The sequence below is a fragment of the Cardiocondyla obscurior genome, linkage group LG10 (genome assembly GCF_019399895.1).
Source record: "Cardiocondyla obscurior isolate alpha-2009 linkage group LG10, Cobs3.1, whole genome shotgun sequence".
Classification (NCBI taxonomy): Eukaryota; Metazoa; Arthropoda; class Insecta; order Hymenoptera; family Formicidae; genus Cardiocondyla; species Cardiocondyla obscurior.
Window position 1 is genome coordinate 2,625,962 of NC_091873.1, and position 26,311 is coordinate 2,652,272.

At 38.7% G+C, this 26,311-nt stretch overlaps 4 protein-coding genes across 17 annotated transcripts in view; 2 read left to right on the forward strand and 2 right to left on the reverse strand.

Moving 5' to 3' along the window:
* The window catches only part of Ryr (Ryanodine receptor), a 34,368-nt gene extending 18,839 nt beyond the window's left edge, over nucleotides 1-15,529 (reverse strand). For 4 of the 13 annotated variants that reach the window (XM_070662389.1, XM_070662386.1, XM_070662385.1 and 1 more), the window contains exons 1-18: nucleotides 15,389-15,528; nucleotides 13,640-14,029; nucleotides 7,865-7,969; nucleotides 7,684-7,782; nucleotides 6,774-6,788; nucleotides 6,066-6,143; nucleotides 5,908-5,983; nucleotides 5,554-5,666; nucleotides 5,291-5,490; nucleotides 4,970-5,152; nucleotides 4,701-4,872; nucleotides 4,369-4,538; nucleotides 4,091-4,215; nucleotides 3,647-4,017; nucleotides 3,201-3,532; nucleotides 1,927-3,035; nucleotides 1,637-1,845; nucleotides 596-695 (exon numbers count right to left, since the gene is read on the reverse strand). In XM_070662389.1, the coding sequence (XP_070518490.1) occupies nucleotides 596-695; nucleotides 1,637-1,845; nucleotides 1,927-3,035; nucleotides 3,201-3,532; nucleotides 3,647-4,017; nucleotides 4,091-4,215; nucleotides 4,369-4,538; nucleotides 4,701-4,872; nucleotides 4,970-5,152; nucleotides 5,291-5,490; nucleotides 5,554-5,666; nucleotides 5,908-5,983; nucleotides 6,066-6,143; nucleotides 6,774-6,788; nucleotides 7,684-7,782; nucleotides 7,865-7,969; nucleotides 13,640-13,693 (3,511 nt within the window). In that variant the 5' untranslated portion in view covers nucleotides 13,694-14,029; nucleotides 15,389-15,528. Of the gene's footprint in view, nucleotides 1-595; nucleotides 696-1,159; nucleotides 1,260-1,636; nucleotides 1,846-1,926; nucleotides 3,036-3,200; nucleotides 3,533-3,646; nucleotides 4,018-4,090; nucleotides 4,216-4,368; nucleotides 4,539-4,700; nucleotides 4,873-4,969; nucleotides 5,153-5,290; nucleotides 5,491-5,553; nucleotides 5,667-5,907; nucleotides 5,984-6,065; nucleotides 6,144-6,773; nucleotides 6,789-7,683; nucleotides 7,783-7,864; nucleotides 7,970-13,639; nucleotides 14,030-14,868; nucleotides 15,343-15,388 lie in introns of those variants that run through there. The other 9 variants (XM_070662387.1, XM_070662384.1, XM_070662392.1 and 6 more) reach the window with 6 other exon arrangements.
* Nucleotides 5,412-26,294, forward strand: Nt5a (5' nucleotidase A). 2 transcript variants are annotated; one of them, XM_070662426.1, is made up of 3 exons: nucleotides 5,412-5,504; nucleotides 24,105-24,222; nucleotides 24,735-26,294. In XM_070662426.1, the coding sequence occupies exons 2-3, from the start codon at nucleotides 24,125-24,127 to the stop codon at nucleotides 26,056-26,058; spliced, it is 1,422 nt and encodes a 473-aa protein (XP_070518527.1). In that variant the 5' UTR covers nucleotides 5,412-5,504; nucleotides 24,105-24,124; the 3' UTR covers nucleotides 26,059-26,294. The 2 variants fall into 2 exon arrangements, with proteins under 2 accessions (XP_070518527.1, XP_070518526.1); XM_070662425.1 differs by lacking the exon at nucleotides 5,412-5,504 and adding an exon at nucleotides 23,737-23,878.
* Nucleotides 16,697-17,922, forward strand: Emc6 (ER membrane protein complex subunit 6). The gene is made up of 5 exons (XM_070662433.1): nucleotides 16,697-16,843; nucleotides 17,113-17,273; nucleotides 17,331-17,423; nucleotides 17,529-17,548; nucleotides 17,637-17,922. The coding sequence occupies exons 1-5, from the start codon at nucleotides 16,804-16,806 to the stop codon at nucleotides 17,665-17,667; spliced, it is 345 nt and encodes a 114-aa protein (XP_070518534.1). The 5' UTR covers nucleotides 16,697-16,803; the 3' UTR covers nucleotides 17,668-17,922.
* Nucleotides 17,982-22,184, reverse strand: LOC139105993 (excitatory amino acid transporter 2). The gene is made up of 9 exons (XM_070662424.1): nucleotides 21,215-22,184; nucleotides 21,057-21,150; nucleotides 20,684-20,882; nucleotides 20,287-20,500; nucleotides 19,927-20,211; nucleotides 19,576-19,809; nucleotides 19,181-19,375; nucleotides 18,943-19,077; nucleotides 17,982-18,851 (listed from the first exon to the last, which is right to left on the reverse strand). The coding sequence occupies exons 1-9, from the start codon at nucleotides 21,295-21,297 to the stop codon at nucleotides 18,647-18,649; spliced, it is 1,644 nt and encodes a 547-aa protein (XP_070518525.1). The 5' UTR covers nucleotides 21,298-22,184; the 3' UTR covers nucleotides 17,982-18,646.
* Nucleotides 26,295-26,311: the final 17 nt, after the last annotated feature.

Below are 26,311 nucleotides of genomic sequence, written 5' to 3' on the forward strand. Positions count from 1 at the left end.
GCACTGTAGTCGCGCTGACAGTATAAACACTGAGTAGAGTACTGGATACTGGAAAAGACATTAGGCAGACACATGATTTTCATTTGAATATGATTAATAATGACAGGAAACCAGGACTATCTCTGGTTTTGTAGTTAACCACATAAAGAAAGATATGTTAAAATGACGAGATAAAATATCTTTTGTACGAAAAATACAGGAATGTTTTATTTTATTCGAACAACCGTCTCAACGGAGGTTTTTTTAACTGAAAAACCTTAAATAAAGTAATTCAGCTTGTAGGGTGTAACGCGAAAATTTTGCCTAACAAATATCTGTTTAGGTACCAAATAATACTAAGATTCTATTGTGCATTTTGGATTAAATATTATTTTAATTTCATACAAGTTATGAGTTTCTACACCGTTATTCTGTAACTCGTATAACATCTATTTTAATTGTTATGCTAAAAATAACTATCTAAGCAATATGCAGAACAAGTCATTAAAAAGAAATCGCAATGTCTGTATCCAGTAATCTATCACTAAAGATCAAATAGTATGTGTATAGCTTGAGATATGGCAGCTGAAGCGTTCGCTTAAAAATTCCGTCTTACTAATTGTTCGGTCAATTAGATCCAGGAAAACACCGACAACGTCTCCGACCTGCCATTGTTTGCCGAACGTTTCGGCTGTGCCCGAGTATACTTTTTCCTCCTTTAAAACAAAATGTTCACCAGTTCAAGGATACTTTCGCTCGAGAAGATTGGGACAAACCGGTAATCGAGATGCTCTATTTTTGCCCGTGGGCTAAGACTGTGCACACTTGTATATACACTAATCTTCCATTGCTATTAATACGCATCTCGATGTCATCTATATTCGTGTGACATTAATGTTTCAGCATGGTGTACAGTTAAATGATATATCTCGGGGAAATTACGCAATTTTCCTTCTTTCTTGATAAAGAGTCAAGCCACACATCGCCGAATGAGATTCACCAGCGATTTTACATGTCCTGGGGCAAGGGTGCAAGATATAAAACCAAAGTCAACACGTAAAGAAACATATAGAACGAGACAAAGACAATAGTAGTGACGAGAAAACGCAAAAAAAGAAATAAAGTGTATATGTATAATAGGGCCTCTAAGATCGGCTAATTTGGGAAATGGGACTCTTACTGATCGTTCGGTCTGCCACGTCAATGAAACATCCAACTATGTCGCCCACTTGATATTTGTGACCAAATGACTCGTGGGTGCCAGCGTGCACTTTTGTCACCTGACATTCATGTTTTTATGAATTATTTATGTTTTAAATTGAAAAGAGCCACGTAGCACTATTAATAATATTCGTATTCATTTTGTAACATAAAATTTACCTTCTATAAATTGCGCTCAACCTCCCTAATTCATGTTTTCGTAAAAATAAATTAAGCGCGAACTATACTATATCTACATAAAACTCTTACTTTTTGTGATTACAACTCAAATAAATATATAAAATAATTTTAAATAATTTCTTGTTATAAGTATAGTAAATTTAAATTTTATTTGCACAAAAAGATTAAAAATTATTGTTTTAATAAATTCCATTTATGTTGCTTGTTGTTCTTATTTTAATTGTTGAATTGTAGAATAAGAAATAAATATACTTACATTATAACCATCGAACGCCCAAGTACTTTCATCACTGCCCAGCATATTTCCTGGCATGCAATCAGCTATCGCCCAACCAACTCGCATTGGTCCAGCTGTGAGAACTTCAAATTCAAAATACCACTTTCCACTGCTGACTGCATAATGTTTCTCGACTCTGTATGTCCTGAAGAATAATTGCCGTAGTCTGTTGGCTTCCAACAGTAATGCTACAAACATGAAAAATTTCAATAAGATAAATATGTCTTAAAAAATTATCAAGTATATCTAGCAAAAATTAAAAGTTTTACCTTCATGTTGTTCTCCAGTGGGTGGATCAAGCATGTATCCATAAACCAACAAAGTCCTGACAGTTTCACTGGCCGTATCTCGATTGGCTTTCTTGATAGCTTCGTCAACTTTCGGATACGGAACTAAATGGGGACTTCTTCTCATCTCCGAGTCTTCGTTCAATCCGTAAGTCCATCCTTGGCTTATTCTTTCCTTTGCCCAAAGATTATGCGTGTTCTCTGCTAGTTGATCAACGAGCTCTTCCATTTTGGGGGTTAAGGTAATCGCAGACAGGTCAAGTGGTGCCGGTTTATACCCACTGCTTTGCAAAAACGGCTCATTTGGCAGCCTCAAAGTTTTTATTCTCGACGGTGGCTTGTCCATAGTGATGTAATAACCGAGAGCTAAAATTGTTTTCAGAGTTTGCACGGCCAACTGAGTATCGTAGCGTTTCTCCGCGGCTGGTAGTCGCTCGAACTGTACTATGCAAGGATGTATCTTCCTGAGATCATCCCTGATTTCGCCGTAGATCCAGCCGGCCTCGATCTTGTTCATCGCCCACATTTCATGGATGTTTTCCGCCAATTTGTCTCTAATTTGTTCAACGTAGGCAGGAAGATTGACCATAGTAGTATCGACTGGAGCCGGTACGAAGGCAGTGTCATCTTCCACCAACCACGGGCCTGCTAGAGTAACCTTGTTCATATTACCGAAGTAAAAGCACGGATCCAGCGACAGAATTTGTTGTGGTAGCAGACTCTCCACTAGCGGCGAGAATTCTTCCGGTGGCATAAACTTGAGTTTGCCGTGATCGCCGCCTAACAAAAACCTGCAGGAAAGTTTCGACGAACAGCTGATTACGGGAAAAAACATGCCGTCTAAGTTAAAGTTCCGAAAAGAGCCCATGATGCGGGTGCCATTAAAAGTAAACGTTATGATTGGCACTGTCAAGTCTAATGCACAACCGATCACATCGCTTTTTCGTATGTAAGGCTCAGTTGCACTTTTGACCACCTGCGTTTTTCTTCCGCCGGTCCACAAATAAGCACCATCGAATCCGAACGAGTATAAGTCATCGCCAACGCCATTTCCTCCCCATTTCTCACCGCCTCCCGGATACGGCATATAACTGGAAGAAAAAAGCAAATTTTACTGATTTTCTCTGTCACGAACAACGTATAAATTAATAAAACGATGAAGGTAACGCAAATGCACTATTTAATGTAAGCTAACCTTCAATTAACGTTCCAAACATAATCATGAAATATTTAAAAATATATTTTAACTTAATTACCCAGCGGTGTTCGCCCATCCAATTCTCAAATGCGGCATCATGTGAGTCGTTTGCTCGATGTGATCCACTGTTACTTCAAAATACCACTTTTGGTAAAGAGCCGAGCCCTCAACTCTACCGACGAATATATTTGGTCTGACGCTCGCTACATGATCCACCAGCTGCGTTTGAAGGAGCAGATTCTTTCCAGGCAGCAAAAAATCGCAAATATTGTTTTGTGAAGAGCGTACTGCGACGCCGTTACCAACGCATAGTGAGCACAGGACGTCTAGAACCTTTGGATCTCGGCCATGTTTTTCCAGCAGCGAAATAATCACTTTTATATGTTCGTCCTAAAATAATTTATAATCAAATTATGAAATAATTACAAATTTATTTTATAAAAGTTTATTGCATGAAAGTTTGTTTTATTAATAGTTGATTTGCATTGTAGAAATGACACAAACCCGCATCATATTCAAAGCCTCTGGCGAATCAATGAGGACGCAGTGAAGCACATCTAACATTCCAGTTCCCTCGCTGGAAGCCTGCGAACCCAACCGGCTGAATAGCCAATTGAGACGATTACTGTTGGCGAACTGAGCACAGTTGGTGTGATTTCCTTTAATAATGGCCGCCAGGAGTTGATAAAGGTATCCAGATATTTGATCCCATGCCTGACCACTCTCATCACCAGAAAGAGCAACGAGAAATCCTTGCGAAGTGATCACGTTAATTTTGTCAATGGCTTCAAGAATTAGATTCAGTATTCCTTCTTCTTGAAACAGATCTTGACGATTTCTGAGAGCTCGAAATTTATTTTGCTTTTCTTCGTGTTCTGAAAAGAATTTGTTGTTAGCTGTGGTTAATCTAAATAAGTGTCGAGACTATAAAATAAATATTCTTTTTACCCATGTCGTCTTCGGGTTGAGCAAAGTAATTAATCAAGTCCTCAAGACACATTACCATCTCGTTAAGGTTCACGTTTTGAAAAAACATGGATGCTCTTCTATTCACTTGCAGCGTTTCTAGGCCTCTAAAACATATTCGATATTTTTAGCAAACTCTTGTTTTCTCCCTATATCCGATACCTTTTTTATCTACCTGTCTTTTATACTTCTATATATAGTATGTGGTTTTTTAAATCACTTTTTGCATTTTAAAAATATATTTAATGGCAAAAACATACGTGATGAATTGTGTGAACAAGCTGCTACATTTTCTGATGACGCGAGCGGTACGAGATTCCTCTTCCTGAGATCTAGAAAAATCTAAACCGTCGTCCATTTTACCCTCTTCGTGGAGTACCGCTTGTTTCTCTTCGACCTTTCCAACTCCCTTCTTTTTCGTTTCGTACGACTGAAACGTTTGATGTAAAATAAATAACGTGATCACTTCTAAATTATAACTTTAATATAGCTCGATTTAATTATTTAAATTTATTTTATTTAAATAAAAAAAATTTTGTCAGTTAAATTAAAAAAAACTTATTTAGAAAAAAGAAATTAGTTTCTTATTTACTTTATAAGACACCCAGAGGCACGTGGTTGCATGTTGCATAATAACAGTAGAGTCACCATATTTAATAATTGGCATTCCAATAACCTCCAGATCTTTATCTTCCAGAACGATTTTTTGATCATCCTTCTCTTGCCGGAGCCAGAACGTCGACGTTTCGATTGTCGCCTCGTTCCTTTGGAAAAAAAAATAAATCACGGATTTAGGAAACATTGTCACGAGCCTTTAAGAATCGCTGTGACCCTTGAACTTTTCTAAAAATAAATATCAACCTATCGACCAGATAGAGCTCGTTGTTCTCCTTTACGCCGAGATAACGTCCGGTCGTCAGATGTCTGATCCTCATAGGATGCAGCCAGTTAATGAAGCCGCCCGCCCATTTCGTCCTGGCGAGTTCTAATCTCCATAACGATCTTGCCTGACTCATTACGCTACCGCCCTCGTAAATTACGAGGCTGTAAAATAAAGAAGAAAATATCTGTAAGACGATTATTTCAATTCTTGCTCTTATTTCTAAGATAAATTTTTTTATTCTTGTAATTATAAAAAAAAACCATTTTGTAGGGATATACATAGCATAATCGAAGACTTACTTTTGACTGGGTGCAGGACTCCACGTCGACGGTATCGTCAAGCATTCGTCGCCACCGTGGAAGAACCTCAGCACATCGCCGCCGAAAACGTAGCCGACGTATTTCATCCTGCTAATACCGGTACCATATGGTTGCACCGACCAATGCGTAACGTGGAAAGACGCGTTCACCACCGACAGATCATTTTCTTTCGTCGTGTGCTGCAACGAGAAACGTGAGTTATTTTTTATTTTACATAAATTATCTTAGCACTTCGTACTTACTAAGTATCGTTCGGTGGCGACGGATACCAAAATAAGATCGTCACCCACTCGTACTTTTTCTCCTTCGGATCTCTGCTTGGAGGCGGGATGCACGGTCCACCAACACGCCTCACCTTTAGCAATAAAACTTTAAAAATTCTCGAATAACTCGCAAGATTTTATTTGTGCGTGAAAAGTTTATGTCTTGACCCGTTTTAAATGCAATTTAAATTTTATTTTAATTCTGTTGTAAGTTGCTTTTCGAAAAGCAGTCATTCTTGAATGTTCAGTAAAATATTTATATCGGAATAACGAGAAATAATTTTATTAAAAGAATTCGCTAAGCGTTGAAGCGTGATGCGTTGTTACACTGACCATGAGAATGCTGTTGTAGACCGACGTCGAAGGCTAGCTTATCGTTCGACGAACTCGTGGACAGACATGCCAGGTACTGCGGTACACGATCACAGGTTTACGTAACCATGAAAAATTAATGTAGCATGACGGCGTTATTATAAAGAAAAGCAACTCACCATGTCGCTGTTTAGATGTCGCAATAATATGGCGTTGCCATATAACAAGGTCCTGTGCCCTGACCCGGTGCCCTTTCCCTGGAAGCATCAAAGGATTGGTCAAAGCCCTTGCCACCCCTCGCACTCGATAATATTCCTTTCTCTATACCGTACGAGATTTTAATAGTTCGCAAAATAACAGAGTTTCTTAGACAACTTCTACAAGCGTACTGATAAGAGAAGGCCATAAATGCTGATCAAGCTACGATACGAAGCTCAGGAGGCTCAAATCGAAGACACAGATCGCTAAACGCGGTTTTAATATAAACAATTAATATATTAGGCAGCCAAAGAAAGCAATTGCTGTTATTAGTCCCAATATGTTCGTTATATTAATGTTAACTTAGGCAGGCATGATCGCTTAATCGATCGATGGGTGAATAGTCTTCATATTTGAAGAAAGAAATGCAGGAAAAATTATTAGACATTTCTACAAAAAAAAACAGCTATTTTTAAAATTCTATTAAAGGAGATAAATATAAATAAGGTCGCGCTTAATCAGTGCTAAGTAGAGACAGACGGACTGTTGCGCATCGAAATTTAACTAACGCCACAAACTCAGATCTTCACCCAAATTCGATCGGACGTTACGACGTTTTAGCACACAAATAAATGATCGTTTTACCCAAGAGCACAGCACCCCGCAGATGGAATGTAAATTGTACTTACTAAACTGTCTTGTTGCTGTAAAGAGAAATAAGAAGCAATGAATTGTTCGTCAAATGTCGAATTCGGATTTGTTGCAAAAGAGTGAAAACGGAAAAGAAATAGATAGAAAAAGAGAGAGAAAGAAAGAGAGAAGCAGAGAGAATAAATGATAAAGTAATACGCGATTGATGGTAACGGTGGATTTTAATTAAATTTTTAGACAATGTTCTATTTTTTTTTTTCGTAGTGCGAACGTGTTTCGAGTGAACAAAATCACAGGTGAAGATAACATAAAATTGAAATCGTTTTACACGATGAACATAGATCACAATTATAGGGGGGGTGCGGTGGCAGCGAGGATTTGCGTGCGAGTGCAGTCAAGAAAAAAGCTATTCCGATGTATCAGGAATTTTTCGAAGATTATTCAGCGGAAAAACTGAGCAGATTTCTGCTAGGTCTAACGTATTAAAGATGTCTAGAAGATGTCCTAATTATTTCGGGTTATCGGAAGAAGATTTCTACCTTCCTAAACGCTCCTTAGATCTATGGTGTTTCGGGATTGTTGTAGTACACAATAAAATAAGCGGGCGCATTTTATGGCCCACTCCTATGCAGGTCGTGTAGCAGCTTAATTAGATGACTAATTTCGAACGTAAAGAAATAATAAGTGTAATCACGAAGCGAGTGATTGTACTAGTCGCGTGGATCACAATTTAGCGAGTCGTATGAGTCGAGCACGATTACACGAGCCCCGTCGTTTGCAGCCACGTTTGAATTGTTCGCCTCCCATTAAATGGAGGGAGTCGCTGTTTCTTTGATGGCACGAATGCTGAATAGAAGCTACGACTATTCCCTGGATCTATGAGTTTCGTTGGCAAAGCTGAAGTCATACGAGTATTATGCGATATCAAGCAGATAATTCATACGTTACCGTCTCGGAGCCGGCTGCGGTGACCAACTCCTGCAGGGCTCTCACCGAAAGGGCTTGCTCTATTACGAATACGCATTGCGACAAATCCGGCGGTATGTTCTGAAAGAATAAAATTATTAAGTAAATCGCGAGAGCAAAAATTAAAAAAAAAAAAGTCTTTGAGATTTACGGCCGTCTTTACCTTATCCGCGATGTTCTCGAGAAAACAATGTCGATTACCGAAACCCTCGGCTGCCAGACAGACCCTCTCTCCCGTTGCGGTACAGGACAGGCATACCATATCCTCCTGTACATTTTAAATGATATCGTCGCATTTATTTCACATATTAACGATTTATTATATTTTTTAAAAGGACCGATTTCAAACAGCGAATATATGATTTTAAAAATAAATTAATTATTAGAGATAATTAATTATTTCAAGACGATATAATTTTGCTAGAAACATCGTCGGTTTACTTTAATTTTGTAATATCTTCATCGCTTCAGACGTTCGAAATTTACGACTACAGTGTAAATTAACAAGAGACTCCGGTGTGGATTTCTCTCGTGACTGCATCGCGTTGTTTGCTATGCTGCAATAGTACGCAATACGATCCAACGATTTTGCAATCCGAAATAGATGATTTCACGGAGTAACAACGCACGTGTAAATCTTGCAAATTAAAAATTAACGAAAACGTCAAATTACTGATGAACTGATGTCGATTTGAATGATGATCGCTTTGAGAAATTTTCGCCGCAGTAATAAGTAGCTAATCCTTTTGCGAAATCGCGTGAATTATGATGCCGGCTGAACGACAGAACACGGCCACCGTGCCAAAACCGATTTGGACGACCTCAAGAATGCACTAGAACCGGATATACAAGTATGCCGGTTTCGAGTGCATCTCGTAATCTTTCAACGTGTTGGGGAACGAAAAACGACGTTATTTAACGCAGACTTGCAATAATGTCGCGTTTCGAAAAGTTCGTCGAGTGAGTCATTCGATTTGCGTCGTTCGATTTCGACCTGCGAAGACACGCATAGAATCTTTTTTTTAGATTGAAATTTATTCGGGATTCTTTTGAGCTTCTATTTTCTACGTGGACTATATACGCAATCGTATCTTAGTACCTTTCCACTTTAAGTAGAGATATTAAAAAAAAAAAAAAGGAAGAGAAAGATAACAGAGTTATGGTAAAGAATTTATAAGCTGTAGCAACTGGGTCAAGAGTCTCCGAGAAAATTTGTTTTTCTATCCCGTTACTTCTGTTTAGACTGGATGACTCCATCAGTCAATTGGTACACACCTATGTATAAATTACGTAATGACGAATTCCCACACGATAAGATCGTACGGTGATTAATAATATCTGAGCTCGGTTTTAATTACGCAGAAAGGAAATTAATACCGATGGAATCATCTAAGTGCTCTATTTTTAACATCGTTATAAATATAGTAAATTGTATGATCTCACTAAAAATACAAACATAATTAGCTAATATTAAGATTAATATTTAGGACATTTTTCAAGAATTTTAAGTTATTAGTTTTTTTTTTTTTTTATAAGAAATATAGTATATTATAAAATTTAAAATGATTAAAGTAAATCAACACTCACTGATAGTCTTCGATAAAAACGATGGTGCTCGCATGCAATTTGTATGAAATATTGTCCGACTTGCGGCGCTAATCAGCTTTATTTATTGGCAATCCGGAATGCGACAACAATTTGTAGGTAAAGTAATCAATCGATTATAAAGTTAAATTGAAATCGATGGCGAAATCCGATTTGAAGTAGAACTGTTTGTGCAAAATTAAATTGGTTTACACGATCGTATTAATTGTATCTCGCGTCACAACCTTCGTTTTTCTCTTTATATTTCAGTAAGAGTGCAATCCAAATATTCTCAATTGTCGGTTGGCGATGTGTGACCGTAACCGTGAATGCATATTCCTTGACTTACTCAAGTTTGAAAAAATTAATATGCAAGGGGAAGAAAAATGTATAAGTAACGTTAAAGGACACATTAACATAACTTCCTGTCGGGTTGAACGGAACGGCACGCGATTCACTGTATGTAAACCCGTATATTTGCTTTTAAGACACGCGAAGGGCCGAAAGTTTCCTCTGGAAACTTAGCAGGAAGCCTTAATCTTGTCCATCAATATATCAGTAAAGCGCAATTCGCTTAACACGAATAATGTTATAAATTTACAATTTTTTAAATATTAATTATACGAAATATTTATTACCGAAGATCGCCGGATTTAATAATAAATATAACGTATACGAGAGATATTACATATATTGGAAAGGATTTCAATTTCACCTCTTGAAATATATAATTATTTATAATCTGATAGACGGATGCGCGACACATGCCATTGATAATGAACGTATACCGCTTACTTCCGGCGACCGGCGACCGATCGAAACCACACATATTACGGAATGGGTCAAGGATAACCCTTCATTTTGCAAGCAGAGACAATCCCTATAATATTATCAAACCGACGAATCATAATCATAAATCATATTTACCCTTTAAACTTTACATTGCACATTTTAAAGCTTAGACACACAGAAAGAAAGAAAGAAAAAAAAAGTAACGCATGCACGATATGAGAAAATTTATTCCTTGTTTGTCACGTTCACGATTGTAGATATTCAACGGAATTGGAATCTTGTTTAGGTCGAAATGCTAGCGGTTTGGTTTGCTCGAATTAATTGCTTCGGAAAGTTTAAACCTCGACTTAATCCTCAATTTAAGTTCTCGCAAGATAAACTTGATAATTTGTTGCTTCCTCAGCTTATTAGAAATATCGGCGTATAAACTAGCGGGGCGTTTGATAAACATATCGCTAAAAAAACGAGCCTCGTGACGGCACCAGTGAGCTGGAAGAAGGTTCAGAAAGGTGTTAGTGTTCTTGCCGTGCGTGCAATATATCGTTTATTGTTCGATACTCGGTGCATCCGATGCACGCCGCATATTAATTATAAATTCATCACTTTTTGATGCGACATCACCAATGAAAGCTACGCGAGCTATATCGATCAGATGGTACGGCGTCGTGTTAAATTCTAAAATTAACTAAAACCGACCGGTTTTAAAGAAGCGACTTTAAAGAAGAGCGTATCGACGTGTACGGGAACTTCGCTGGATTTCTATGCACGCGACCGTGGAGTTACACACCAGCACGTGTCGTAAAGTTCCGTCAGCAAAATGCACAATGAATCACTCTGCTGCAAGCTTCCTTGAAAGCACGAAATTTAATTAATTAAAAACGATACCATCTATAACATTAGTGATAAAATTTCGTGATATATTACTCAAATTACGTTGCAATTTTATGCATTTCTTTTTTTCGTCTTCAAGAATATTTTAATAATATTTTATTTCTAATCTGCGGACTCGCAACCGCGAAGTCCTTCTTATTTCAACTTTCTGCATAAGTTACAAATTGCAGCAAATTAAAATTTAAGATGATACTTCTCGGGGTGCAGTTTTACTGAAAGAAGCAATTTTCTCCGGCGATGTTAAAACGATCGTAATTACGAAGTTACATGCAAATTTAACTTCGCACGCGGCTAACTTTACGCCCGACGACATAAACATTAAAAAATTGTTGTCACCGCAACGTTGGTCGACGGATTTTACCTGTCGATTATTCCGAGACGTGCGAAGTGAGAGAATAAAGTTTGTGAAACTTCAGATGTTTTCGTGCGGACGACATTTCGTATTCTTTGCTCAATCATATCAAATTATCAAGTAAAAATTCCGACGACCAAACGCGGGGAACGATGGACAGATATTACATCTACGAGAACGGATACGACGCAGGCAGGTGAGCAGCGTGGAGGAGCAAGCTCCACTTGTTTCACTGCTCGGCTTAATCATCTATCCGGAAAAATAGCTCGCCGAGAGGTGCAGATTTGACGTTTCGTGCGAGAACGCGAGCGATTCGTATCTCGGTCTTGGTTGATTGTGTACAGCACGTTATCGCGAATCTGACGGAAATGCATTTTCGCACGCGATTTCGCCGTATCAATTCTTTAGAGCACTTAATCTCGCGAAGACAGGCGTGATTGTGCCGATGATCGAAACCATTCTGCCATAGAGCAATCGACTTTGTTATCGAGCAACGTCCTCGCGTGCTCTATATACATGCTATATATACGTACTTTTTCATCGTAAAAGTTTCGCCGCGAATCGTAAAACGAGCCGTATCTGTTTGCAAATGACTTGGAGAAAAAGCCGCAAGTTTCGTGAAATTCTTTTCCAATTATTAAAATCGTAGCGTGTATATTGCATTAGATGCATTAATTTATTTTGATGAAGGTTTTACATGTTAATTAATTCGTGCCAATTATATTATATAATTTTATTATATAATCATATTATAAATTACAATGGTGTGCGCGGTAATGGAATAAATCAGTCAAAACTCTTCTCAGAGGTGTTACTGAAGAAACGGATAAAAAAACGGGCAAGCAAACCCAGCAAGATGATACTGAGAAAGCGCGTTTGGAACGTTGCAGACGAAGAGCCGAAAGGAAATCGGCGTGCCGGTGCGGCGAGGGTACCATGAAAAGGAAAAGCTCAAGATCCGAAAGGAAAAGACAGAAGGTTCTCTCGCAGAATCCCTTCATCATTTTTTTTCTCGAAATGTACTATAAAACGCCCGAAAAACGCGTGACAGAAGTCGCTCGGGAAGCCGGTAAGGCATGGTGCTCCTTGCCTCCGGAGGAGAGAATGAAGTACATACGTCTAGCGGAAAAAGAACGGACAAAACGAGGACGAGGACGTCAAAGAACCAGAAGAAGACACAAACGTGATTAAGAAAACGAAACCTCGTCACTGTCAAACGCTCTACAAAAGAATTCGTGGCATGAAAAATATCGGGAATCAGAAACTACTCTTGATAAAACAACACGAAAGCGTCCACTGATAAGTTTTAATACACCTGATTTTTTTTCTGTTATCTGTATACTATATAATATAAATATAAATTAACAATACGAACGGAGTACAATTTAAATGCCACGACGCCATAATGCAAGTGCAAGATTGTACTCGGCACGATCGCTGATCTCTGTAGGTCAAGGTTTACGTTGCACTTTAGATTGCACTTCGCTAAAAATCACACACGATTTTCTAGTTATGACTTCTCACGTAAGAAATTGTATGCGTTGGTAAATTGAAAGCAAGCGCTCGGGCAGTTTTTATGCGCCATCCTAAGTACACATAAAAGTGGAACCTGCCATCGACACATAGTACTACATTATTTATTATAATTTTTCCGCGAAATTGATCGAGTATACCCTCCAATTATAATTTAACTTAATTTCGAAACGTGGTATTAATTATTAAATTTTTCTTAAATTATATCGCATCTGATCGATATTTTCGCCAAGGTGCGTTATGAAAATCGCACGATGCAATATACATAATTTACCGGCTTGTCTCAGGCAATGCGAATTTTCTTATCTCCTGCAATGTAGTGTAAAGTTTCACCGATCGGCATTAATTAATTTTCGCACCTACACATCGCGTCATTGAACGCGGATTACCTCCCCGTTTTCACGCTTTTGGCTAGCATCCACGCTAGCATTTCGCACCGGGATCTTGCGGACTTATTAGTATTAATGAACCTTTATTAAAGTTCTCGCCAATAAATTTATTTAAACAAGAAACCATTAATTCATTAATATCGTGTTAAATACCTTTATTTCGTCAAATATTAGTAAAAATTCATCTTTTATTTAATTTTTTTTTACATAAAACCGACGATTTTTCTACTTTTAATGAACATTTCTGAATTATTAATCGCAAGATCCTTATCGGAAGCATGACGATACTACGCGCGCGTGAGCTTTCTCATCGCGATCTCTTTAGCACTTCCTTAAACTCTGAAGTTACTGGCACCTTTTTGTCACGCGATCTTAGATGTAGCAAAGTAAGCCTTACCGTGCGGAGGAATGATACGTCATCCTGTTCGGAACCACCCTCACTGTCGGCCATCCCTTCGGCGCGCTTTCACGCGGCGAGCGTCTTCCGCCTGCGTCAGCTCTTTACGTTCGTGCGTGCGTGTGCGATGTGCGTGCGTATGTTACGTGGCCCTTCGTGTCCGAGGCACCCCTATCGATGCTCGAAACGGACGCGGTAGTCATACACGGTACCGCGTGGATGGCATGCTCCTGTTATCACACACGGGCTCTTCGTCTCGTCGAGAATAACGTCGACGACGGTGATGTTGACGTCGGCGCGCTGAACCGTCGTAGGGCAACGACGATCACCCACTGCTGATCGGATGGCACCCAGACCGCTTGCCGACGTCCTTGCGCAAGCGCCCAATACCTTCAATCAAGTTCCGCATGCTCGAGATTCCGTTAAAAAAACCTCACTTTACGCGATTTTATTACGCGGTTTTCACGTTTACGCTACCGCTTGTCTTTCACTGTGAAATATTGTTGGGGAGGGTTTTTTTTTTTTTAATTTTTAAATAATGCGAGAGGAGTGGTTCTTAATACATGGCTTTTTAGAATAGAAACGCGTTCATGCATTGCAGTGATTTAAAATAAAATAGACTCTTATTTTTAAAATTACAAGAAAAATTTTTTTTTTAATCTTGCCATGATTTGATGCTCATTAAATCTTGGAAAATGTAATACTTGTGAAATACGTCGATTATTAATGCTCACATGTGTTATTAATATTCTAAATAACGCATGGTGAGACAGGTGTATTTTGGCAATTTTGTAGTCATGTAAAAATAACTTCGAGCAAACACATCTGTTTCATCGGTGAACGCAAAGGCGAGGGTTCATGAATGAGTCACAAGTGAGTGCTCTGTCAGGTTTAAATCACAAAATTAGAAAGCATCTTGGATTATGAGAGCAATTGGGAAATGTTACAAGTAACACGTTTAATTCACGAGTAATTAATTCGATCGGCTCACGTTGCAAACGCGAAAAGCAGTTATTAACTATTGATACTCTAGTTTCGATTTGCGTTTGAGTGAGTAATATTAATTACGTAAAAATATTGAATCTTATAATATTTTAATATCTTGTTTATATATTTATATTTTAATTTGTGAAACGTTCAGCAGTATTTCAAATAGAAAAAAAAGGAAGAAAAAATTACATTATCCCGATGCAATACGTCGACACAAAATTACGCTTGGCTGATTTTACCTTCTCTGAGAGTCTATTTCCAGCAACGCGGCAAAAGTAGAGCCATCCGTGATGGCTTACCGAAATATCCCTGTGCGCTCATCTCCCTATTACCGCATTCAAATACTCAGTTGAAGGAATAAGAATCACGTTAGTGGTCGTTTCTGCAATGCTTGGGGGTATAAAATCGTTTTAGAACAAATTAAATAAAAATCCTATAGACCGGCGGAAAGCCACGTTTTTAACATTTCCAGAAAACTACTCCACAGAGTTAATTAATTAATTCTAGAATAAAACACAATTTTCAGAAGCACATCACTCAAAGTACCACACTCGTGCGTGCATGGTTTCACATGTATGCATGCACACACACGCATACGCACACATATAACAAACACACGCCCTATGCGTAATAGGGTGCAACCGGTGGTTCCATTTTCCAAGTTCACAGGCGCATGTCCGAATGAGAACAAATGGAATTAATCGCAACGATTCACCCCGAGGGAGTTTCACCTTAGGGTGATGTTTTTTTTTTTTTTACCTCGTCACAAATTGTCGAACTCCAGTTTTTCGGCCTCACGTGAAAAATTCGCGAACACACGCACGACAAACGCACCACCGAAGGGCAAGGGTGGATCGTAGACCCCGCGATCGGCCGACGCGGGTCGTTTCGTGCCGGGTGCCTAATGCCCTGCTTTTTTGACCGTGTAAGATCGAGCCCCCACGACGGAATATCTATCTCAGTTCGAGAAGCTGTCCCGAGCGGAGCCGAGCAGAGCGGAGTGACGGCTATTTTCAGCCTCGAGCCGAACGAAGCCACAATGCTCTGCGCGTTTCTTCTTGAGAGAGCCTTGAGAGACTCGCAATCACGACGAGATCACCTGAGGATTGTCTACTACTTTTTCTATTAATACGTAAAAAGTGAAAGATATCGGAAACTTTTGTTCAACGTAAAATTTTACTGAATATTATTATTAAAATTTTTTTTTTTAAGATAAAAAAATTTACAAGTAACGCGATATTAATACGAGACTCCTGATGATCGTAGATTCCAAATAATTAATGAACGCAGTAGGATATTAAGCTTTCTAAGTTATAAAATTACAAAATTTAATTCAACGCAAGAGCTGAACAAATTATTTGACGATATTCGGTTTACAGCGGTCTCAAGTTTCAGTAAATGACCGTTCAGTAAATACTTTTATACATACGTTATATATTATACCTTTGTACGTCGCTTTTGTTGCCACCGAGTCTTGCCAAGATTTTCAACGTAACGTATCATTGTCACCGAAACACGCGACAGAACAGATCGTGCATTATTTTATTAAACTATATAACAGTATTTTTTATTATACTATTAATATTACTTCGCCGCGTGCAATATAAATCTCCCGGAACGTTTACTTGTCGATTACATCAATCACTTTTACTTTACGTGATCATTCTAAAGAAACAAATATAATTAACGAATGCATATATAACTTGCACTTAATGAGACGTGAGGTTTTTAAAGTATCGTGTAGAATGCGCACGTACATCTGTAATTTATTGCTGAAAATTAATTAAATGTGAAATAATTTTTTTTTAAACGTAGAATTAAGAGTAAATGACACGCGCGTTCTGTAATGTCCAGTCTTTTTTTTTTTTTTTTTAAACATGTTGAAGAACATTAATCTGACTTGAGTTTGCGGTATGCAAACCTTTCGATTGCTAATCAATTGATTGGTAATTATTTAAAATAGCTAACGAGCAACTGATCGAACAGTGCGAGTTTTAACAACGTGTCTCGCGAACGAAAGACATACTTTAAACTTGCCGCCGTCAGACCTCGTATGCGCAGAAGTTTATGTGACGTGTCTGTGTGAAAGCAGCTGATCGGAGCTGACTGGAGTCGCATCGTTCATCCCTTTATTTTTTCGCTGTTAAGTTAACGTACCATTATTCGACAAAGTAATGTTGGGGAAGATAAAAACGAAGCAGGAGAAAAGCGGCGGTAAGTGTGGAAATTCTCTTGGAAATAAATGTAACTACAACGAAGCGAGAGAAAGTTGAAAATTTATAGAGTTTTTTCTATAGGTTAGGTTTGTTATTTATTTATTTGTTGCTCGGATGTAACAGCGCTTTAATTAATAGAATAAGCCGTAATTATTTTAATAATAATGAGTGCTAATTGTTTTACATTTATTTCCAAAAGTTCAGAGAAATTTCTAAGTTTATTACTTACTTATTCAGTGTGAAATACAATTATGTATTGTTACGCAGAGATCATCGCATATAGCGAGACGGCAGTTGCAAACAATGCCGCAGTTGTGGAATACTGTAAAATCTCAATGGCAGCTTTATCGGGTGGTACAGCTGGACTGTTGGGTTTGACCGGCCTGTATGGTTTTGGATTTTACGTTTTTGCGGTTTTTGGACTGTGGGTAAGTACACTGGTGTTATTAACAATAACTTTTTAATGCCACGAGTTACCTTTGTAGGCCATGCTGTTGATGAAAGCTGGCGGCCAGTGGAGGAAATACTTTATTAGCAGACGGCATCTTTTAACCAGCGGGTTCTTCGGAGGGCTTTGTGTATCCTTTGCAATGATTTGTAAAACTAATTTTTTTTTTTTTTTTTTTTACTTTCAGAGACTGGTTTATGTATTTCTTCCTTAACCGCAATAAAACTTTCTGCAGACATACGTACTATTCTGGACGTATCCTTTTTTTAATTACAAATGGTGTAAGTAATAATTTCTGTATGAAATATTAAAATGGTGTAAGTTTCTTAATGATCATGATTAGATTCTTGTACGGAATGGTCCACGTCTATTGAAGAAGAGAGGAGATGGAGATACCAAAAGTGGTGATATCACTTAATAATTATTTAAAACATAATTACTATAAGTGGGTCATTTATATAATTTAAGTTTCTTTGATACTGACCAAATAAAGCGTTCTCGTGAAGTTTTGCAAGTATGTCGATATGTATATAGAATACACTTTTCATGAAGATAGCTGCATTTATTCAATATTTGAATGTGAAAGTAGAAAATCTGAAAATCAATGCAATAAAGATGTTACATAGCCATATTGTTTTTATTGAATGCATGGTATTTATAGATATAATATATATCTATATATACATATATATATTTGCATAATAAATTATTAATTACTGAATTAAACTGTACGATGAAAATTATTTCTAACCATATACATATACTTATACATACACGTTTGCTGCTTCGAATACATTCGCGCAGATAGATAATTACTTTAATTATCGCTTTCGACAGTTAATTTTCTGTCAATTAATCACTGATAAAGCGCCTTAGTCATCGTCAAATGCAGTTTCTAATAATTTATTGTGTGGTATATTTTACTGTACCTATTTTACTGTACATGGTTATTTTTGATTACATATTTCGTATTTTAAAGTAAATGAATTTTCTTTCACGTAATGGGAGGGGAAAATATATGAAATTGACACACAGTTTCTGTTAATTTGTACTTAATATGCTCATGTTCTATGTTAATGTTACTCGCTATTAGCTAACGTAGTCTACGAAAATGAAGATCTGTTCGTATATCGTTTAATAAGACTCGAATTGTACCTACGGTATCCTTAATAATTATATACTATACTTCGTTGTGCTAATTTTAAATTACGGGAATAACTTGATTTTCGGCAGTGAAAGTCAATTGCATTACACAAATATATTTAGTACAAAGACGAGTGGTAGTTCTTGCGAACTGACGGATAACATTCCTGACGAAATAGATTTTACTTTGTTGAAATCTGCGGGAGGACCTCAGATTTTTGTCTCAGAAGTTTGCTCGTGTGCTTCCGTATCTTCTCGACAGCTTTCAGTAGTGATATCGAGGGGTTTTCCGGTTTCTAAGCCTTCCAGTCTTCTTTCCTCGTCCATCTTATCCAACTCCGCTTTGCTTAAGTGATAAACTATTCCAGCTCCGTAACCATCGCCCAGAACGTTAATCGAGGTTCTAATCCGATCCCTTGAAACAAAAACAAAAAAAAAAAAAAAAATTAATTTTATTTCTATCCCTAATTTTATCGCGGCGTTAACAGTAAGTACGCAAAACTTACAACATCCAGTCGATGGCAAATAATAAGGAAATATCGTTCGTTGGAAGACCCAAAGCAGTCAAAACTAACAACATAGTTACTAAGGCTGCACTGGGAATACTTGCGGCTCCAACGCTTGCTAAAGTAGCCGTGAGACTATAAAAAGAGTAAATCTTGAAACAAAAAGCTCAAATTCTTTTGATTTAAATTAAAATTTCCAAAAAAAAAAAAATATATTTATTTTACGAAATGTGTATACCTGACAGTGATGACTTCAACGAATCCTAACGAGATTCCGTTCAACTGTGCGATGAAGATTGCAGCCACAGCTTCATAAAGAGCTGTGCCGTCCATATTCACAGTGGCACCGACCGCCACAACGAAGCGTGTCACTCGCGGATCGATCTTGTTGTTTTCTTCGAGACAACGAAAAGTTAGAGGCAAAGTTGCCGCGCTATAAAACCCACGTGTATCGATTACATCATTGCTATTTCTTTAAAAGCTAGAAAGCGAAATTTTTATGCGCAACTAAACGTAAATCTACGAAACTACGATTATTTGAAATCAACTTTGAATTAAAAATAAAATAAAATAATTGAACGTTTTTTAAAACGATAATCGCAAAAAGTTAGAATTGATTTTGTCAACAATTACCTTGAAGCGGTTCCCAACGCCGTCACCCAGGCTTGCATCATACCTCTGAAGAATACTGCTGGATTCTTTCGGGTTATAAACCAATAGATCAGCGGCAACGTGATGATCGCGTGGATCATCAAGCCTAATACAACTGTCACCATGTATAGACCTAACATCTGCGCGGTCGCCGCTAGATTTGTGATCGACATAATTTTTCCGGCTATCAGACACATGATTCCGAATGGCGAATACCTGAAGCGATTATTAATTACATTATCATAGACAAAGAAAAAAAAAATTTATTTTCATCGAGCTTCAAACGATGTATAAAATTGTTATAATAGATTATTTATTCGTATCGTTTCGTACCAGACGACGACGATCGTAACGAGTTTCATAATGATCTCGTTCAGCACCACGAAAAAGTCAACCATCAGTTTGCCGCGTGGTCCAATCTGACCTGCGAGCACGCCAAAGATTATACAAAATACGATCATGCCCATCACGTTCGTGCCGTCTTTATAAACCAAGGTCGGCTCCAATACGAATTCGGTTTGATTCACGCTACCACTGATCACGACCACTTTCTTCTTCACGTAGGAAGTCTGAACTTGCTGAAAGCACGCCTGCACCAGATTCTCCGGCAACATGTTTCTGTGAATGAAAGATTACGAGAGATTGCGGGCGCGAATCGTAACCGCGGGAACCATAGAAACTGCTTTTGCGTACCGAATTATGTCGAGGATCGCATCTATGGTGGAGACTTTGGTCTCCTCGGCCTTAACCACCGCCGCGACCGTAGATTTGATCTGCGGATTACCCGGATGGATCATCAGCACCATCGCGATGCCCACTATAGCTGCGAGAATAGTCGTTATCGAGTAATACGTTAACGCTCTGAACCCTATCCTTCCTGACCTTCGAACATCCAGCTGTGCCATTCCTGAAATAAGCAAGTAATCGCTTGCCAGAAGAGGCAAGATAGAAGCGAGTTGGAAAAATTCTAGCGCGTATCCCTGCTGCAATACGAAATTAAGTTCTCCGTTTTATCTTTTTTTTTTTTTTTTTTTTTTTTTTACTCATTGTCTACTTAAAATTAAATTAATTATCGGCGGGTTATAATTACCGGCAATTAACGAGGAGATGATGAGTGGCAGGATAAACATCTTCAGCATCCGCATAAGGAGCTCTCCCGGGAAGCTAATGAGAGTTATAGATTGCGGCGTGAGATCGGCCAGCCGACCCAGAAACCCGAGACCCAGACCCAACAAAACTCCACCGATGGTCAGTGCCAGAAGCATGTTACTTCCCATCCATTCTATCACCTACGTACGATTTTTACTGAGATTTTGCAGAAGCACAAACACACACTGTGCCATCGCTCTTATCGCAAAAATATCGGAAAATTATATTAACAGCAATATTAAAAAGTGGAGGAATTAAAAAATTTAATTTACATAATAATGTAAAATGTAAAGCCTCGAAAAAAGTTTACTGACCATCTGTAACCTGTCGAGCGCCGTTACTTTGTGCTGCGTCTCGGCCTCGGCTTCTTCCTCGGACGTCATCTTCTCGATCTCTTCTACGCACGACCTGGAAGATATTCCTGATGAGAAGCAGCGCAAATTTTGCGGTAAAAGCATTAAAAATCTTTTACGTGTGGCCACCAGTCTCCTTGGCCTCCGTCGAGGTCCCGCGTAGGACCGCGACCGCGCCGGAAATACGTTGCCCTAAGGACATGTTTCAAGCTTCCTTCGAAGATCTTCAAGGTTTCAAGTGAGACGTAAGAATGTCGAGGTAGGCCCTATGAGTCTTCATCCCGCGGCTTTCATGACTGCGTTGTGCTTTTTCACAATGCGAATCATCACGATTATATTTCAAGCACTGGCGACAACTTTATCTGAATTAATTCGTGTAGAAAAGACGCGTGCTATTCTTCGTATATTTTTCGCGCAAGCCTGTCCGTCTGTATTTTTATTCTCGCATCGGGAAGCGGCAAAGAAGCGACGAGAGCCGAAGTTAAAATTTCAGGGCTAAAATCCAACGAGCGAGCACTTGTATTCGCGAACGATTATCGAAGCACGTGCGGACCGTTTGGTAGCGCATCGCGACACACGACGATCCTTTCGCGCGAACCACCGGGAACCATCAGGGCGGGTTGCAGAAGCGCTTGGAGAGTTGAACGCTGGCCCCAATGATAACGGAGGGAGACGACGGAGTAAGGCCCCGAAGGAGGTCACCGCCGATCTATTACGTTCAGGATCATTGCACCGCGGGCGCGAGTGACATCCGCAGAACTTCCGACGAGCTTTTCGCGCGATCGACTGCCGAGAGATCGGATAGATCTGCCGTGGGTGGGCTTAGGTATCGCGCCGCGGCGTTGGGATCTGCCTGCAATCAGGCCGATAATGTGCCCCATCCAGGAAGTTGATTAGTGCGCGCTTCGGGGGAGGCTCTCCGGAGAGACGAAAGGCGCGCACCGAAAAGGGAAAGAGGGGGACTAGATGAACGGAGATGTGTCGTGAGGAGAAAGAGAGATCGGTAGATCACAGGAAGGAGGCACTCATCGTTACGGGTCGCACGGCACCGAATAATAAACGCCGAAGGGAGCAAAAATGCCGCGGTGCCGGTACATTTCGCAGAAATCAGCGGTCCGAGAGATTGGCTACTTGGCGAACGTAAGGTACACCGGATCGAAGGAGAAAGAAGTCGAATGAGAGTGAGATGAGAGGGAAGTTTTCGAAGATAATGTCGCAGCGACGTCATAAGAGCGCTGAATGCTGCCTTGTTACGCGTAAGAGTCTGCATCAAATCCGGAAGACACGTAATAAAGCCGGTAACAAGACTCGATGATCTTATTATACGAAATGTATTTATTAATAAATGTTTTTATTACGATTTATATTTAGCAGTTGATTTTTTTTTATTAAAATAATATTCTGTACAAAGCTTAAACTAAAATAATCGTTATAATTTTGTCTAAAATCCGAATGAGATATTCCGAAAATATTAAAAAATCTTAAGAACATCTCAGGTATCTTGACGTCAGAAATAAATATTTTTCTGACAGCTTTACAAGGCATCTTTAAAATTTCGAGACGTGTCTTCCAGATTAAACTTTAAGAAGCGCGTAATAAAATTCTTCAGAATTTTTTTTTTTTTATTGCGGTATCTTTTACTCAGTTCTCGTAAGAACATTTTCATCGAAAGCGTCGGTTTTCAATCTTTCGCGAATGTAACGAAAAGGAAAGGTAACAGTTACACGGAAATATTTACGCGTGATTGTTTTAGATGCATGTAGGATACGACCATTTACAAGACCCCTTTGTATATCCGTTGGGAAGTAACCTAATTCCTCCAGCAATGATGGCTATATAAGTGACTATATATAGACTAACATCGGGTTCACGGTAGTAGTATAATACGAGGACAAATCGAATCTCCCCACAATAACGTATTTAACATCCCGTAACTTCTGGACCACAGAGCGAGAAGTGGAATTAATATGCATTCGAGAAAATTGAGTTACAATTGTCGTCGCTCGTGTATTTCATTTGCATAAATGCAACCTTATTTAATTCCTATCTGCTTCATATACTTTGCATCGCTTTTTCGTATTAACGTTCCGAGGTTCATATCTGGCAAGCAATACATCGCATTTATAATTGTCACCACATTTGGATCGAATCTATTAAATGCAAAGTTAATCTATGATTATGAAATATAACAATTCTTTTGACTGATCGCTTAAGTTTGAACTAGATAAAGATATGACGCTGCTGTCGGCTAAAAAACATACTTCTATATAATTGTAATTTATACAATTCAGTGTACAGAAAATGTATCTCAGTAAAAATAATCGATTTGTCGTAATTTTAATAATTTACTATTCTGATGTAATAATTATTGCAGCTACGAGTAAAAGAATGACGAAATTGTTCAAAGACTGATTACACTGGAAGATTAAATATCTCGTAATAATTAATTTTGTAACGTTTCTGTACATTATATTTATACCATGATTTAGACACGTGTAATTTTAAATTTGTCCGCATTCTTGCGCGCGACGTTCGCATAACTTGACGTAATGCATCACGTGATGACGCTTCGCCGGACAGTGAGCAGTTTCATACGAGTCGGGCAGTTCGCGCGTTCGCGGTAGTTTCACGTTCGTTTTCGCGATGTCTAAAGACTCGAATCGTGAGAAATACTTCTTCCACAACACCTTGTCGATCTTACTGAAGGCAGTGGAGAAACAGCGGACAACGATAGACTTGCGGAACGAGGCGTCGATCGTCGGTGTTGTCGATTATGCTGATGCGTAAGTCAACGGTTTTCGACACGACACAAGTGCAGCTAAGCGCTGCACATTTCGGAAAAAAATCGCGTTCTGTCGACAGCAAGCAATGCGCGATTTTTACCACAAAATTAATATCGAACACCGTGCAATACATGAAAAATCGGAGAGTCTTTTTCGAAAAAAATAATATCTTGTGATTCCAACCTGCCACATCTCTGAAGTTATTGCATTCGCTCTCGTTTTGCAGATACATGAACGTCGTGATGAATGACTGCATATACACGGACCCGCGCGGAGACTCCTTCAAGTACGACCTATTCTTCGTGCAGGCGAGAAACATCCGCTGCGTCCACATCCCGGCAAACGTGAGTCTTTTGCAATCTTCTCTCAAATGGCTATTTCTTTCCCTCCGTTTCGATTCCCGGCCCGAGGTGGTGGTAAAGCGCGTGAGCGGCCGGCTGTTCATTTCAGGTTATGTCACGTCTCGCGACGCCCGCGTCTAAGGAACCGGCTTTCGTTTGCGTACGCGTGTCGAAGCATGTCGAAACGTTCAGAACACTTTAAAGCAGCTTAAGATCTGTAGGGTTTAGGTGTTTTGCGTTTCAGGGTTGCTCAGTCTGGCTGTAAAGATTTTTTGTTACTGTTTGTACACCTCTCTACTCAAGTACATAAAATTTTTAGTCTCTTGCTCCTGTACGTTTGCCAAGCGTGATTCTTGTTAATAGTCGCAATTTGATATGATTAAAAACCTGCCTGTTCATCACTGCATCAGGTTACACATGCACAGATACTGTTTGGTGCATATACGAGCAATACATAAAACAAAAGCACTTATTAGTCCAGTTTTTAGTAGCCGGTATAATTTAACGTTTAACAGTTCTGCTAAGAGCATCATGGACACGTTCAAATTCACTGACTACGATATCATTGGTTTCGACCTGGATAATACACTGCTGCGTTACAACATCATGAATTTGGTGCATATGGAGTACAAGATACTAGCTACATATTTAGTGGAAGAACGAGGATACAGCAGAGAGCATCTATTGAAGCCGCTAACGGATGATGATCTGGATTTCATGCAGAAAGGGTTGTTGCTGGATTGTGAAAAAGGAAATGTGCTTAGAATTAGCCCAGATGGCATTATTCACAGAGCATGTCATGGCACACATTTATTAAATATCAATCAAATTAAGGAGATATATCCTGAACAGAGATGGACAGTCACTGACATGTTCTGTCGCGACATGGTAGCAACTTGGAATGGTCCTTTGTCTCTAAAAATAAGAAGCCTATTAGATAACTTTGACATAATGTCCGTTGTTGCGTTTGCACGGGCCGTAGATGCCTTCGACGAGAAACATGGATCACCCCGAGATTACTCTTTTGAATACAATATTTGGCCTGACATATTGAGCGGATTGGTGTACTTGTACTCTAGAGAGCATTTCCAATCAGACAAAGGAATATTTGGTATTATTAAGAGACATCCAGAGAAGTATTTGCGTAAGTGCAACTCAGACACAATTTCATGGTTAAAAGAAGTAAAGAAAAAGTCAGCAACCTTTCTTCTTACCGGGTCAAATGCAGATTTTGCAAATTTTACGGCCAGCTACTCTTTGGGAAAAGATTGGCGATCACTTTTTGATATTGTAGTATGTTTCGCGAAAAAGCCAGGATTTTTCATTTACAATCGACCGTTTTTCGACGTTGTAAATAATAATGAGACCAATATTGAAACTCAGAAATTAGAACGAGGTGAAATATATAGTCAAGGAAATTGGAATAAGCTGTTAGAATTTTTTATTCACATAACGGGGAAAGCTAATCAACGTTGTTTGTACGTCGGCGACAGTCTCCTACAAGATATTTATGTACCAAGTGCATTCACACGTTTTGATACGTTAGCCATAACCGAGGAACAAATGTCGGAAGGAATGCTTCATCATGCCTTGACTCATCCGGACGAAAAGATTTTGAATTCCAAATTATGGGGATCTTTCTTTTGTTTAAAAGACTCCACAGTTTACGTAGACTCTTTATGGGGACACATATTAAAGAAACACGCGAAGCTGTGTATACCGGATCTCAGCGTGGTAGTGAAGAGACCATTAGAAGAACCTATTCCCTGTTTTGATAAAGATGGAAAGTCGTATCACGGATATTATCCTGCCATACCACTTAGTATATCTGCCCTGTAAAAATAATAACATTAAATATCACGTTACATTGATTGTTATAAAAAAACTTATATTTTTTTAAGAAGTCTTTAAAGTATTAGAAAAATTGTTCAGTCCATGTGACTTCAAGTATAATGTTTCTTCATTTACATATTAAGACATTGATATTTGCTTAATGGTTTATTGTTAAAAAAAACTTACAATAAAAAAAATTTACTTATATGAACGTTTTTTAGAATCTAATTTAGGCATATTAATTTAAGATACGGATAAT

Excerpts from the sequence above, each read along its gene's own strand:
- Emc6 (XM_070662433.1), top strand. The coding sequence starts at position 16,804 with ATGTTGGGGAAGATAAAAACGAAGCAGGAGAAAAGCGGCG. Across the intron at positions 17,274-17,330 it reads TTGCGGTTTTTGGACTGTGG|GCCATGCTGTTGATGAAAGC; the intron begins GTAAGTACACTG and ends TTACCTTTGTAG. Across the intron at positions 17,424-17,528 it reads GGTTCTTCGGAGGGCTTTGT|ACATACGTACTATTCTGGAC; the intron begins GTATCCTTTGCA and ends AACTTTCTGCAG.
- LOC139105993 (XM_070662424.1), bottom strand. The coding sequence starts at position 21,297 with ATGTCCTTAGGGCAACGTATTTCCGGCGCGGTCGCGGTCCTACGCGGG. Across the intron at positions 21,151-21,214 it reads AAGGAGACTGGTGGCCACAC|GTCGTGCGTAGAAGAGATCG; the intron begins GTAAAAGATTTT and ends AATATCTTCCAG. Across the intron at positions 19,376-19,575 it reads GCGTTGGGAACCGCTTCAAG|CGCGGCAACTTTGCCTCTAA; the intron begins GTAATTGTTGAC and ends TGGGTTTTATAG.
- Nt5a (XM_070662426.1), top strand. The coding sequence starts at position 24,125 with ATGACTGCATATACACGGACCCGCGCGGAGACTCCTTCAAGTACGACC. Across the intron at positions 24,223-24,734 it reads GCGTCCACATCCCGGCAAAC|TTCTGCTAAGAGCATCATGG; the intron begins GTGAGTCTTTTG and ends AACGTTTAACAG.